At 53.3% G+C, this 15,534-nt stretch overlaps 1 protein-coding gene across 4 annotated transcripts; it reads left to right on the forward strand.

Moving 5' to 3' along the window:
- The first annotated feature begins 7,657 nt into the window (after window positions 1–7,657).
- LOC123810089 (GDP-fucose transporter 1) lies at window positions 7,658–15,534 on the forward strand. Of its 4 annotated transcripts, none has more exons than XM_045825531.1 (3): window positions 7,658–7,786; window positions 9,442–9,968; window positions 13,755–15,534. In XM_045825531.1, exons 1-3 carry the CDS (start codon window positions 7,755–7,757, stop codon window positions 14,312–14,314), a joined length of 1,119 nt encoding a protein of 372 aa, XP_045681487.1. In that variant the 5' UTR covers window positions 7,658–7,754; the 3' UTR covers window positions 14,315–15,534. The 4 variants fall into 4 exon arrangements, with proteins under 4 accessions (XP_045681487.1, XP_045681489.1, XP_045681490.1 ...); XM_045825533.1 differs by lacking the exon at window positions 7,658–7,786 and adding an exon at window positions 7,808–8,026; XM_045825534.1 differs by lacking the exon at window positions 7,658–7,786 and adding an exon at window positions 8,022–8,088.

Genomic DNA, 15,534 nt, shown 5'->3' on the forward strand with positions numbered 1-15,534 from the left:
CAAATCGTCAGTCCCTTCAAAGTCAAACACACAGCGGTGGTGGGTGTGGCTCAGGTGGCTGGGCGTGGTCCCGCAAAGTGAACGGTCACGGGTTAGGTTCCCCTCAGGGCACCTGCGTGGGTTGCAGGTTCTGTCCAAGTCAGGCCACCGATTTCTCTCTCACACTGATGTTTCTCTCCCTGTCTTTCTCCCTCCCTTCCCGTCTCCCTAAAAATAAATAAAACTTTTTTAAAGATTAATGGTCTAAATAGAATTAAATAATTCCAAGTTAAATGCAATTCTTAAAAGTTATTTTGTTTAATGATGAAAGTACTCTTCTGCCAAGCAATTCTTTAAAGACTGGAATTATAAAAGATAATTGAATCGCTATTATTCTGCCTAGTCCCTTTACTTAAATTTGCATAAACATTTACGGGTTCCAAAAGAATAAAATGTTCTTCCTCAACTTATCTAGCTAACACTCTCTTAACATCTGTATGAACTGTCAGTCTATTTTCCAATTTATTTAAATATGTGAACCTTAGCGATTAACAGCTTTTAACTCTCACTAATTACCATTTTAGCCTGGAATAATAATATATGTATTCATCCATTGATAAAATAATTTCAATACATAAAGCACAAAAGGAGATCTTTCAGTTTGAGTTACTTCTAAAATTCTTAACTATGTTTTTAAATGTTCAAAAAATAAGATGGCAATACAAAATTCAAGGGGCCTGCCCTGTTTGTTGTCCTGATGTGAAGACACTGGTTAAATAGGCTGTCCCTCTCCTGATGCACATTTCAGCGATGTCAGAAATGACACCAGAATAGACACCCAGCTGTCTGACCTTCCAAAGGCCGGGGCTCGGGTTCGGTAGGAGAGTTGGGCAGAGCGGAAGACTGAAACTGGACTTCGGTAGATGGTGGCCTGTGGTGGGATGCCTCTTACAGGAAGTCAGCAGGGCAGCTAGCCACAGCCTACAGTCCAGCTCTGCATTTCCTCAGTCAACAAACCTTTATTGAACACCTACTGTGTGCCAAACTCTACGCCTAGGCACCCAGACACAGTGGTGAATGAGAGCCTGGTTGGAGGGAGAGAAGTAACCAGTTACACTATAGCGTGCAGCTCGGATTTGACTGTATTAAGGGGCCCAATTATGGACCCCACCTGTATCCACACCCTTTGTCCTGTGACTTTGCAGTCTCCTCCCACCCTGCCTCTGGACTGGCGGGGGACTTGCTTTGGCCAAGAGAATAAGTAAGGCAGAAGTCACTCGCCAATTCTGAGCTTCAGTCTGCAGAGGCCTTGTTACTTTTGCTCTTTCAGACTTCTGCACACCATCAACACAAGCCCAGGCTGGACTGTTGAAGGACAAGAGGCCCAGTGGAGGAGAGCTCAGTTGCCCCAGCTGAACCCGTCCTAAACTAACCTGCACATGAGACCACCAAACGTGAGTGAGCTCAGTCAAGGTCAGCTGAACAGCCCAAAGGAACCACAGACTGGCGAACTGAATTTTGAATTGCGTGTTGCACAGCAATAGCTGATACAGTTAGTGCAATGAACCATTGAAAGGGCTGAGCTGGCAGGGAAAGCCACAAGGAATACTAACAATAGGTAACTATGGGACAGACACTGCACAAACTAATATATTATCACCACTCTCTTTCCTGTTCCAAAGAGGTTAAATGATTTGCCATGGCCACAGAACGGAAAAGGTGTGGACCCAGGACGTGAACCTGGGTCTGTCTGACTCCAGAGGATAAGGATTTTAATTGCTACGCTGTAGCACGAGGGACAGGAAAAAGCAAAAAGGTAGCAAGACGATTCTTATTACAGATTCTGTGGCTCCAGAACTGGAATTAACTTCGGTTCATTTCTGCATTCAGTCGTTCATTTAGATAATCTACATGTTAAACTCAGGTTCTTTATGTGTATCTGAGATCACTCAAAACCCACTAATAGCAAAAAGGCCATCAACATTCCAGTGTAACGTATCCCATAAATCACCTGAACTGACCAGTGAACCCAGTAGAGGGGAGAGGGAGCAAAACCCAGAAATGAAGAACTTTCAGAAGATACTTACTAAATTAAACCACTCTCAAGTTCCCAGGTATCCTCACCAGCCCGCCTCACCACCACCATGTTCCCCCCAGCAAAGACACAAAGAAAGAAGTCAACCTTGACCCACATCCACTAGCTGGTGGCCCATCTGCAAACATACCAGTGTTTGCACATCCTGGTTGACACTTCCTGCTGCCCAGCCCTTTCCATTTCTCTAGCCCTGCTCTTTGGAACCCCAGCACCTGGGGACGGAATGTGGTTGTAGTGGCTGGACTCACCCTCTGGAACTGGCCAGTTACTGCCCTGACCCTACTTCCTGGACAGAGGGAAAAACCCCTACAGCAGCATCTAGGGCTCTCTGACTACAAGCAAAAGATACACACTCCAGGCAACTTATGCAAAAAGAAGGTCATTGGAAAAGCCCTAGGTTGCTTAGAGAACTGGGGAAAACGCTGAAGAACAAGCCTGGGAAGGAACAGCAAGCCAGGCTATTCCTCTGAGGGGTCCCAGAGGCAGGAACAGCAAATGGGCTTTCTGGGCATTGCTGCCACCGTTAATTTAGGTGTTGGTGTTGGTGTTGGTGTAACCAGTTTAGGTGTTTTCGCGGTGGTGGAGGTGGTGGTGGTGCTTGATGTTGTTTCTGCTCCAGATTCCATTTCGGAAAAAGAAAAAGTAAGCAGCGGGGTCCTTGGCTGGGCTGGGGTCATGTTCACACCCCTTTGGCCGAAGGAAGGCAAGCACAAAGACCACAGCAGCCAGGAGGGGGCACTCCCAACAGGATATGGGGGCATTCTTATCTAAAGAGGGAATAGATGCCCGCTGTGCATACTCTTCTTCACAGCTCATCCACAAAGGGAAACAGCAGGGAGACCTAATCTACTTGGGGGTCTGCCCTCAGTTCTGAAGGACAAGGAGTTGCCAGGTTCAGGGGGTGAATGTGGGAGGGCACTGAACGGCCTGGAGCCACGCGAGCAAAGGAGCAGGGAGGAGCTCTGTGCAGACCTCCAGATGCCCGATCCAGTGCAGGCCCCTCACTGTGGACGCTGGCAGTTTGCCAGTCCAGCATCCAACCCCCTTCTTCTGGCAGCATCTCATAATTTCATTTCCAGAGCCACACATCCTCACCGTCAGACCACTTGCTCTGGTCCAGGGGCGGAGCTAGGCATGCAGCACTTAAGCCAGAGGCTGAGTTTATCTGCCTGGGCCACAGGGATTGGTTAAGTGGGGTCACATGACCCTGAGCCAGCCCTCTCAGTAAACTCAAGACTTCTGAGAGTGATTTCCACCCCACCACACTGAAACTTGAATGGTATTTTACAGCAGTGAAAATACTTTGTATGATACTCTTAACAGTGAATACATGTCATTATACATTTGTCCAAGCTCATAGAACACTAAAAGACCCCTAATATAAGCTATGTACTCTGAGTTATAATGATGTGCAAGTATAGGTTCATCAGTTCTAACAAATATACCGCTGGGGGGGTGGGTGTTGTTAATGAGGGAGGCTATGCCTGTGTGGGGGCAGAGGGGTTATGGGAAAATCTCTGTGCCTTATAAGGACATCAGTGATAGGAATCAGGTTCCACTTTAACCCTGTATGAACTTTTTTTAACTAAACTAATTATATCTGCAAAAACCTTATTTCCAAATAAGGCCACGGGATGAATTTGCGGGAACACTATCCAACCCAATACACCTATTACTACCCACCAAGCCTCACGCTACACACCAGCACAGTGACACTGCTTCTCAGTCGCCACAGAGCAGCAGCTAACCTGCAGACACACCAGCCCTGCTTGGTGATTACTCAGACGCCTGGTACAGGAATTTGGGGGAGGGACACTTTTTGCTATTCTGGATCTGAAAAAAAAAAAAAAGGCTGCACCACCCAAACCAGGTGCTGAACAGAAACCGGGCCAGTCAGAAAGGTGACGTCTCCAGGAAATGTTATTGCTGAAGAGGAAGCAGGCCTTTGTTAATCCTCTCCAGCTTTCCCACATTTGCCTACAGAACCCTCTCCCCAACACTGGGACTTACTTTTTGTTAACAGACCCTGGATTTGCCAGTCCCATTGTTGGTTCTCCCACTCTCATCCTTGGCTGGAACACGGGCCCTGCCTTCGAAACTCTCCACCCTGCCTCTAGCTCTGCAGCTGGGGCTCCTTCCCTGGGGACTACAGTCCCTGCACTGCCGCCTCAGACCCTGGGCCAGCCAGTGACAGATCGTCCAAGCTCCTAGGGACTTGGGCTCTCCCCATGCATCTGCTCTGCCATCTTCAGCTGTCCTCCTTTTGTCCCATGGTTACACAATGGGGGCTGTCCTTCCAAACCTCAGGCCTCCATTCAAGACAGATCGTGTACTACAAAGAAGCAACAAAAAGGGTAAAGACCTCGCCGCTATAACAAAGAGCTCCCTCTACAACTACACAGGGACATAAACAGTATAAGTTGATTTCTCTCTCACATAACAGTCCCCAGGTAGGCAGGCCACATGGGCAGGTGGCTCTGCACACACAGTCAGGAAGCCGGGCTCTTCCCATCGTATTGCTTCCCCCAGCCCTAAGGCATTGACCTCGTCTGCACGGTCACAGCTGCCATATGGACACACTGGGCCCCCAGGTTATGGGAAGAGGAGGACAGAGCATGGAGGAGCCCACACCTAGGGTTCTAAGGCCTGGATTTGGAAAGCAGCACACACATCACCTCCCTTCCCCATCCACCTAGTCACATGCCTAAGTGACCCCCAAGGCAGGCCGGGAAATAGAGTCTCTGGCTAGGCAAGCACGTGACTACCTTTCAATTATTTGGGGCTAATGGGAGAAAAATTTTGGTAGATAATTATTAGGGTCCACCAGATAGAGTTAGCTTCTGAGTCCTTGTTGAACTCAGGGGCAAGACAGTCAACACCTGTGTGTTTCCAGGAGCTCTCAGGCCCTACTGATTCAGATCACTGTCCCCTACACCTGGGAGGTCACTTCTGTCTGTAGATATCATCTTCGTCTGCCAGTACCTTGGTTCCCAGCCAAGGCAAGACAACAGGACTAGGCCATGCAAGGCCCTGTTTCCCGGCTCACTGCAGCCGTCCCCTCCACAGTGATGCCCTTCTGTCCACCTCACACCTTATGCACACACTGGGTCATTTCTCTGGGAAAACCTGAAACTTCACCCTCTATGGAGGGTGTAAACAATTAACATTCCTTAAGTGAAATTCAAAAGCAAACAGTTGGTGCAGAAGGCACAACTCCTTGAGGCCTTAGACCCCTAAGAATCGTCCCCACGTCCCCTTTCCTTGATAAGGAACAAAAAAGATGGGAATCTGTGGAACTTACTGTGCTGGCCTGTCACAACCTTAATGCAAAGGCGTGAACTCAGAGAATGGGGAAAGTGCAGGTACAATGCAAGGGGCAGATGAGACACCAGCAGACATGCAGGCCTCTGGCCCCCAGAGAGCCCAGACCGTGCCCCGAGCACCCAGCAGGGACGGCCCCTGGTCTCTCTCTGGGAAGGGCTTCTGGCCTGTATACAGTGTAGATCTCTTCCTTGGGGGCCCAAGGTGGCAGCACATTCATCAGATAAATTAAGTCCTGCTACTATGACAAAGGAAGGGGCCCTTCCTGGAAACCAGGGCCTCTCAAGAGACAACTTTCCCCCGTTTGTCACCCAGTTATTCGTCACAATGAAATGCCAGGCCTAAGGGAAAAGAGACTGGAGCAGGCATGCTGGAAACCAACCCCACGGCCCCGGGTGTGGCCCTGGAACAGGACTCGCCAGGTCAGGTTCAGGTGACCAGCTCAGTTTGTTTAAGTCTCTCCTTCCTTCCCCAGAGGGATGACGTGATCCCACAGGTGACAAGGTGACCAGAAGGCATCCTCCCCCTGCCTGTAACTGGGAAGCAGGATGTCCCATGCCTACAGGAAGGGAGGGTGTGGGTATCCCAGCAAGTGGACCAGCGGCCTGGTGGGAGAGGGCAGGGCCTGGGGCAGAGCTCCCACTGGGGACTTTGCATCTGCACTGGGGCTGCTGGGCAGTGCTTGTTTCCCATAACCCTTCCAGCTTCCTCTGGCAAGCAGTTAGCAGAGTGGGAGCTCTCCCCAAGAAGGGGAGTGCACTTTAAATGCACTCCATAGGTTTTACTCTCCCCCCAACCTTTTTTTATTGATGTTCACATAGTTGTCTCCATTTTTCCACCACCACTTTCCCCCGCCCTACCTATGCCCACCTCCCACCCTCAATCCCACCCCACTCCGCTCAGTCCAGGGGTCCCTCCATGTTCATTTATGTCCCTTTCCCTTGTTATTTCCCTCTCCCCTCCTTTCTGGTTACTGTCAGTTTCTTGTCCATTTCAAAGTCTCTGGCTGTATTTTGCTTCCCAGTTTGTTTTGTTAATGAGGTTCCACTTATAGGTGAGACCATATGGTATTTGTCTTTCACTGCTTGGCTTCCTTCACTTAGCATAATACTTTCCAATTCAATCCATGTTTCCATAAAGGGTAGGAGCTCCTTCTTTCTCTCTGCTGCATAGAATTCCATTGTGTAAATGTGCCATCCTTTTTTGATCCACTCATTTACTGATGGGCACTTAGGCTGCTCCCAGCACTTGGCTATTGTAAATTGTGCCACTATGAACATTGGGATACATAGGTTCTTTTGGATTGGTGTTTCAGGATTCTTAGGGTATAATCCCAGCAGTGGAACTGCTGGGTAAAAAAGGCAGTTCCATTGTAGTTTCTCCAGGAAATTCCATCTTGTTTTCCACAGTGGCTACACCAGTCTGCATTCCCACCAACAGTGCACTAGAGTTCCCTTTTCTCCACAACCTCTCCAGCACTTGTTGTTTGTTGATTTGCTTATGATGGTCATTCTGACAGGTGTGAACTGGTATCTCATTGTGGTTTTAATTTGTCTCTCTCTGATGGCTAGTGATGCTGAGCATCCTTTCCTATGTCTCTGGGCCTTTTGGATGCCCTCCTTGCAGAAGTGTCTGTTTAGGTCCTTTGCCCATTTTTTAATTGGGGTTTTTGTCTTCCTGGTGTAGATCATGTGAGTTCTTTATATATTTTGGAGATCAAACCCTTGTCTGAGGTATCATTGGCAAATATGTTTTCCCATACAGTTGGTTCCCAGCTTCTCCTTTTTTATTATGGAACTTTTACTTAAGAAGCAAAACCTTCTTAGGCCAATAACCCGCCCCCCCACGCCAGTACCCATGCCCAGCTTCAACAGTTATCAACACTTTGCCTACCCTTGTTTCAGCAACCTTTCCCTTTTCTTTTTGGTGAATATTCTGAGTATTTTAAAGCAAATCTCAGACATCTCACCAGACAATTACGAGGCACTAGTTAAATGGCGTTTGAAATGTAACAAACAGCGGGTACCCCTACTTGGAACCATCCTAGCCAGAATTCTGAGTAAGGAGTTTGAGATCAGTGGGCGTAGTCCAGCCCCTCGCTTTACAACAAAGAGAACTCGGGAGATTGAGCAGCCCAGCCCTGGTGCTTGAGCGGGAACCAGGGAGAGAAGTCAGCCCTGGCACCTGCCTGGTTAATGGCGGTCCCGGGCAGGTGACCGGTCCCTGGCTGGTCCCTGGGAGGTGGGCGCGGGGGGCGGGAGGGGGGCGGGGACACTCCGCTGCCGAGGAACAGAGAGAATCGGAGCGGTTAGCCGCTCGCACTTCTGGAAACGCAGGCCTGGTGCGCGACGGGCCGGGGATGCAGCGGGACCCTGGGACTTGCAAGCTGCGGTAACGGGAGAGCGGGATTGTGGGGCTGACTGGGGCGAGGTACCCGAAGCTGGGGTAGCCTCGGAAAGAGGAAGGGACCTGCTCCCGCGACCAGCGCGATAACCCGGGGCCGAGGGTAGACCGGGGCCTAGGTCGCCCCGCGGTCGCCCCCCGGGCCCCACTGGGAAGTTGGCAGCGAGGCTGGCAGGGTGCCCGCGCCCGGAGCTGGGAACAGGCAGTCATCTCCCGAGGGCGCGGCAGGTGCGTTGCCCCAGATACAGGGAAGGGCGGAGGGGACCCACAGTCTGTCAGCGAACACCAAGGTGAGCGCGGGGTCGCTTTCGCTTCTGGGATCGCCAGCCTTGGGGCCGGAGCTCGCGGCTGGGCCTGGTGTGAAAAGGAAGATTTTGCAAGCTGGAGACAACCCGAGGAGAGGGTGATGCATTGAGTCTCGGATCCGACCGCCTGGGGAGGGGGGGCGCCTAGAATTGGGGGCTCCGGGGCGACAGATTGGGGTTCTGCAGGGGCGGTATGGCCTCGGTCGTCTGGGAACGCTGCTAAGAATCTGAGTTAAAAGACGGCTGAGGCGGTGACGGAGGGGAAGGAAAAAACTGTATAGAGGTTTGGGAACAGTGAGCTGGGGGGCTGGCAGGGGTGGGGGTGTCTCTCGACGTGGAGGGACGTGGGACAGTGCCAAGAATGGGGAGCGCGGAGAGCGCAGTCCCTCTGGGGAACTCAGCCGAGTCTCAAGCTCGTTTAGATCAGCGGAGGGGAGGGAGTTAGCCTTTGGAAGAGACGGCGCGGGCGGCGCTTGCAGGAAGGGGAGGCTCAAAATGCCTGAGGAACCTTTCTTGGCTGCTGACATCCACCTCCTCTAACAAACAATTGCTGAGAGGCAGCAGGGGGCCGGACGCGAGCTGAGTCTGAAGGCCTTCTCCCGGCTACTATGGCTTTAAGGATGACGTGAGCGTGCGGGCTCTTTAAGGAAGAGATCGGGGGGCGTGCCCGGAAATGAGTCCGGGGCCCGCCTCTCCGGGAGCCCTAGCCGAGGCTTAGAGGCTCTCACCTGACCCGTAGCCCACGCTCGGGAAAACTGCGCCTTCGGCCCCAGCGCTCGCCGGCCTCCTTCCGCGACCTGTGGACCCCACCCTGAGCCCTTCTGACCTCCCTAGCATCCCTCTTTCCAGAACACCCCCCCGCAAGCCCTTCCTCCATTCAGCTCCCCACAGGCAGGCCGCCCTCTCTCTCCCCACAAACGCACCTCTTCCATAGCAGCCCATGCCTCCCTCCCTCTCCCTGCACCTCCTCCCCACCCTGTCCTCCGCAATTTTCCGGCACCCTGGCCCTGCACTCCTCCTCCTCCTCCTGCCACTTTGCCTTCCATTCCTCTCCCCTAGGCCCCAGCCTCTTCTTCCCTGATAGGTCATCTTCCTGTTCACTGGCCCTTCCCTGTGCCTTGCCTCATGCATGAGGCCCCTGGGGTGGGAGCAGGTTGGGAGGCTCACCCTAAAACCGAACTTCTTCATCCAAGGGCAAGGTGGGCAGGCCTCTAGACCACCCCCCACGTGACAGCTGAGGGCTGCGGCCTGCAGAAAGCAGATTTGAGCTCACTGCCCTTGAACCAGGAAATCAGTTCTGGCTGTGCAGTGACCCAGCTCCTCTGCTACCATGAACAGGGCCCCTCTGAAGCGCTCCAGGATCCTGCACATGGCCCTGATGGGGGGCCCCGACCCCTACAGTGAGCCGGACGCCAGCCGGGAGAAGCCCTTTCTACTTCGGGCACTGCAGATCGCATTGGTGGTCTCTCTCTACTGGGTCACCTCCATCTCCATGGTGTTTCTCAACAAGTACCTGCTGGACAGCTCCTCCCTACAGCTGGACGCCCCCATCTTCGTCACCTTCTACCAGTGCCTGGTGACCACAGTGCTCTGCAAGGGTCTCAGCACACTGGCCGCCTGCTTTCCTGGTGCAGTGGACTTCCCCACGCTGTGCCTGGATCTCAGGGTGGCCCGCAGTGTCCTACCCCTGTCGGTGGTCTTTATCAGCATGATCACCTTCAATAACCTTTGCCTGAAGTACGTGGGTGTGGCCTTCTACAACGTGGGCCGCTCGCTCACTACTGTCTTCAATGTGCTGCTCTCCTACCTGCTGCTCAAACAGACGACCTCCTTCTATGCCTTGCTCACCTGTGGCGTCATCATTGGTGAGTGGTCAGCCAGGGCTGTGGGAAACAGGGGAGGCACGGCAGCCAAAACCCCAAGCACCTTTGGACTTTATCTGTCCCAGCTCCCATGATGCCACAGTAACATGAGGAAGATCCTGGGATCCAGAGAGCAAACAACTTGCTTGAGGTCCCCCAACAAGTTAAGGGCACAGGCAGGGCCCCTCACACAAAGTGAAATTATAATCTGTATTTCACTGAGGGAATACCAAGGCACAGAGAGGTTCAGTAACTTGTCTGAGATCACACAGCTAATAAGTGGCAGAGCTGGGATCTGATCTCAAGCAGTCAGCCCCCAGGCACTTGACCACCATGCTTACTGTGCTCTATTGCTATGTCCTGACTCCCCATCCAGTAGTCTTTCTAGAAGACAATGCATCTTTTCATTACTACTCTGTCACCCTGACCTTGCAGGCTCATAATAATGCCTGACACGGTGGCAGGAGATATGCTTTGAGAGATGTTAGCTGTCTTCCCAGGCTTGACCCTCAAAAAATCACCATTGATGATTTATTGATGGGGACGTTGAGCTATCATTTCCCATATAGCATCTCCTTTGTTCCCCAGAGCTCCTGGGCAGTGGCATCACAGTCATCATCTCCATTCAAACAGGGAAAGTAAGGCTCAGAGAGGTTACTTACTTGCCTAAGGCCACACAGCCAGGACTGCAAGGCCGGGATGCACACACAGAGTGGCCAGACTGCCAGGCCTGTGCTTCTAACCACTCTGCTCTGTTCTCGTCCCCCAGAAGTTAGAGCTGTGCTGTCTGATACAGCAGTCACTGCCACATGTCTGTTTCCATTTCCATTGCAGCAGGTGCTCAAATAGCATCATTTTGTTATAACAGTGATGAGATGCATAGGAACTTAATATCATTTGTATCAATTAGCCTATGGTAAACTGATTCAGTTCTAGGTTGTTTTAGTGGCAGAATCTATGGACCACATGAAATGAAGACTTCCTGTAATTCAAATTAAATGAAAGGTTGAAAATTTAGTCTCAGTGACAGGTGTTGTAACCTGATTCTGTAGCCACTTTTCAAGTGTTCAGCAGCCACATGTGTCCAGCAGTGACTGTCTGGACAACTTAGATTATAGAACATTTGTTGTTTTGTTGCAGCACACTGGGTAGGGGCACCCCCAGCATCCCTCTCCCCTTCCTGGGCCTCTGTCACCCAGGAATGAGATGCCTCTTGAAACCTGTTCAGGCTTTTCCTGGTGCTGGAAAGTTGGTCTTGGTTGACCTGCATATTCTTCCCCAGTGTCTCAGAGACCCAGGTCAAGGGGGGCCACTCAAGGGCAGGAGCCCATCCCATGCCACCTGTCCTAGAAAATGTCCCCCTTGTTGAGCAACTGCTGTATCCAGGACTGCTCAGTTCAGCCCCAAGTAGGGGGTGGGGCAGGGGAGAAGGGAGGAGGTTAGGGTGGGAGGAGCTGCCAAGACCCCAGCATCTCTCTCAGCTGCTCCCTCTTCCCCTCCCAGGGCAAGCCTCACTGTCTCCCGCACTTCCCCATCTGCCCCACGCATCTGCACTTCAGTCCTGCACACCTGTGTGTGTGTGTTTAGGATGCTCTTGGTGGGAGAACTTGCACGCAGGAAGGTGATGTCACTAGGGAAACTGGGCCCAGATCCGAAAGTAATAAAAGTAACTGATGGTGAGATTGCTTCTGAGAGGTGCAGCCACTGGCCAACCTGATGGGGCCAGGCCAGGCCCAGAAGCTGGTGCTCTCTGCCGGTCTCTGTCCAGCTGTTCCCACTGTGGAGTGACTCCCCTTCCTCACTCCTTGTTGGGGAAGAGGGGTCAGAGGCCACTACTCCAGCCCCCTCCTCCTCCCTGCTCCCAGGTCACACAGTGCCTTTCAAAGCTCCTCCCAGCTGAGAGTCCTTCTGGGATCTGGAACCTTGAGGGGGCAGTCCCTCCTGAATCAGAAGGTAACCAGCAGGAGGGCTGAGGGTGCTCTGGCTAAGCACCCGCCTCCCCCAGCAGAGCCGTGGGTAACTTGTTTGCAAAGGCTCTGCCAGGAAAGGGAGAGCTGGGAGAGTGCGCCCACGATGCAGTGGGTGCCTGGTGTCCCTTAATCCTCACAACCGCCTCCAGAACAACCTCCATTCATTCATTCAACAAATACTCACTGAGACCAGGCACATGTCAGGGACTGTGCCAGGCACTGGGGAGACATGTTTGGAAAAGGTAGACTCGGCTCCTACACTCCTGGAGGTCACGGTGATGGCGCGTGGCAGTCTGTGAGTGAAGATGGAGCAGGCAGAGCTGTGACAGGACAGAGAAGGTGCTGTGAGAGTCCTGGCTGTGGTGGGAAGGGCAGGAGGGTGGGCAGGGGGTCATGCAAGCAGCCCTTCTGGAGGAAGTGCCAGATGGGTGTGAGGGAGGAGTGAAGTAGAGCACATGCACCCTCCACAGCTGGGCTGAGCAAGACTCACCATGTGGGAGGCTGCCCAAGTTCATGAGTCGGGAACATTTTAAGGGCATTGAGGAGGCGACATAGAGGAGCTTTAGGCCAGGACATGACTTGAGCAGATCTTTCACTAAGATCTGTACTTTAGGAACGTCATTCGGGTTGCAAGGTGCAGAGTAGATTGGTTTGGGGTGGGGGGGGGAAGGTCAAGAGAGTGGCCCATATCTCTGCCACTCAGGGAAACGGGAGCTCAGAGAAGTTCAGTGAACTTTTCCCAGGCCACCCAGCCTCTAAATGGCAGAGCCCAAATCTCTCTGACACCAGAACTTTTCCTACCCCCGCCCATCCCCCTATGTTGTCAGAGGCTGAGGCAGGGGATACAACGTGTGTAAGATTCAGCCCTGCCTTGGGAAGGTGGGGTCTCATTGAAGAGACTGCACTGTCCCATGGGCAGGTGCCCTGCAGCCCCGGTCACACCAGGGGTCTTCAAGGGAGGCATAAGCAGGAAGTGGGCTGGTGGCTGGAGGTATCAGGAAGACCCCCCCCTACCCCAGAGAAGCTGTCTTTGACCTTGAGGAATGAGTTGAAACTGTCTGAGAAGGAGGAAGGTGGTTCTGGTGCTGGAGACAGACAAGGACTCTGAGCCCCACCAGCCTGAGAAGCAGGAGATCAGAGCACCGCTGGCTGGGGTGGGCGCAGGATGCCGACAGCTGGCGGAGTTGCAGGATGCCCAGGTGCCAGGCTGAGGAGCACAGACCAATGGTGGGTGGTGGGGAGCCTCGGAGGCTCTGTGGGCTGGAGGTGACAGAGGATAGGAGCCTAAGAAAGCATGAAGCCTGACTATCCCAAGTGACCTGCAGCCACAAGTGATTCTAACTCACTACAGGCTCCCCTTTTACAGACCAGGACGCCCAGCCTCTGAGACCTTAAATCCCTTGCCCAGGGTCTCTGAAACCATAAAGTTCGCATCCTACAGGGCTCGACTCAAGTGCTACTTTCCAGATGCCTCGGGCCAGCACCGTCACCCAGTTATGGGTTCTCACAGCGCCCTGCACTGTTTCACGGACCTCATTACAGTTGTAATTAAAGAAGTAATTGGGCAATACATTGTTTAATTTCTTTGTCCTTTGCTAGAATGCATGCTCCCTGCAGAAGCATTCTTGTCCTGGGCCACGCCCCCAGCCCTTGTGTGGTGCTTTGCATACAATAGAGACTTTGGACATATTTATTGCAGGGAGTGCGAGAGGATAGGGTGGTGATGGCAGTATTATATTCTGTGAATTTTTGCAGCAAAATTCTCTGTCCTCCTTCCTCCCATTCTCATCTCCCTCCCCATCTCCTCTCCCCTCTGCAGGTGGATTCTGGCTTGGTGTGGACCAGGAGGGGGCAGAGGGTACCCTGTCTTGGACCGGCACCCTCTTTGGTGTGCTAGCCAGCCTCTGCGTCTCACTCAACGCCATCTACACCAAGAAGGTGCTCCCATTGGTGGATGGCAGCATCTGGCGCCTGACCTTCTACAACAACGTGATTGCCTGCGTCCTCTTCCTGCCACTGCTTCTGCTTCTGGGGGAGCTGCAGGCCCTCCGCTTCTTTGTCCAGCTGGGCAGTGCCCACTTCTGGGGCATGATGACGCTGGGAGGACTGTTCGGCTTTGCCATCGGCTACGTGACAGGCCTGCAGATCAAGTTCACCAGTCCCCTGACCCACAACGTGTCAGGGACAGCCAAGGCCTGTGCCCAGACGGTGCTGGCTGTACTGTACTATGAGGAGACCAAGAGTTTCCTCTGGTGGACAAGCAACCTGATGGTGCTAGGAGGCTCCTCTGCCTACACCTGGGTCCGGGGTTGGGAGATGAAAAAGGTCCAGGAGGAGCCCGGCCCCAAGGAGGACGAGAAGAACAGCATGAGGGTGTGAGCCTCTCCGGGGACCTCCGGATGGCCTGTCCCAGGAGAATGCACACCCCCCCCCGCCCGCCATCCAGGGGAATGTCTCTTACCCAGGGCAGGGAGCCCCCAGGGGGCATTGTTTACAGACCAATGGGAGTCCAGTGGTCAAATGGAACCAGTGTTTCAAGCAATGTCAGAAAGTTGCCAATCCTCTCTCCATCCCCTTTTTTACTTGGGGGTTTTGTCCTCCCATAGGGAGGAGGGACCCCTACCTGGAGAGCACACTAGCCCTTGGGGAGCAGCAGTGATGCACCTCTTCCTGCCCCCCTCCCAGGGCCTTTTACCTGCACGTGACCCTTGGGGTTGAGGATAAGCCACAACCTTGAAGGAGCAGTGTGGCAAAGTGCGCAGGGACATGAGGCTGTGACCCCCCCACAGGCCCAACAAAGGGGTTTGGGACACTTCACATGTCCAGGTTCCAGGGGGCAGCACAGCTGTGGCCCCACAAACCCAGCCTCCCTGGGAGGGACGTGGGGGCTGGGCTAGGGGGGGAAGGGGCCACTATTCCCTCCTCTCTGCAGAGGCCACCAGGCCCTGTGGAAGGGGGCAAAGGATCAGTTGTGCCTATGACTGGCCCTGGCACCCCCAGAGGCCACTTGGAAGTGTCCTGGGAATGGGGTACATCATGGGAAAGTGCGCTTTCCCACCACCTGCACCCCATGTTTCCAGCTCCTGAACATGGGAACCCCAAACCTCTCACAGATGAGGCAGGGCCATGGGCGCGCTCCCCAGTCCTGACACGGGTTCAGCTGCCTCCCTCTCTGCCCCAGCACTGGGCAGCTGCCCAGCTCAGCTGCAGAGTGTGGCCAGGGGCCACTTGTGCCTCTCCAGCTCTGCCTCCCCCAGAGCTTCTCCCCTGGGGGCCTGATGCAGCCTCTTCCCCGGGTCAGTGAGCAATTGTGATTTTCCCTGAGGTTGGGGCTGACAACCTGATGGTCCCCTCACTGCCCTGCCCAGGCCTCTGGGCAGCTTTAGCCTGTCCCTTCTGTTGGGGGATTTGTTCCACCCATCTCCCCCCTCCAGGGTAACTCCTGATGGGTTTGGTCCCTATAGGGGACCACAGGAAGAGTACATCTTGTCACCACCCCCTCTTCCAGGACCCCCCACAATCCCAGGTGATTTCTAATGACAGTGGTGGGGCCTGATCCCCTGAATTGTGTGTGACTTAATTAAAATCAGAATAAGACA

Source organism: Phyllostomus hastatus, unplaced genomic scaffold (assembly GCF_019186645.2).
Source record: "Phyllostomus hastatus isolate PE091 unplaced genomic scaffold, TTU_PhHast_1.1 phas_scaffold_585, whole genome shotgun sequence".
Classification (NCBI taxonomy): Eukaryota; Metazoa; Chordata; class Mammalia; order Chiroptera; family Phyllostomidae; genus Phyllostomus; species Phyllostomus hastatus.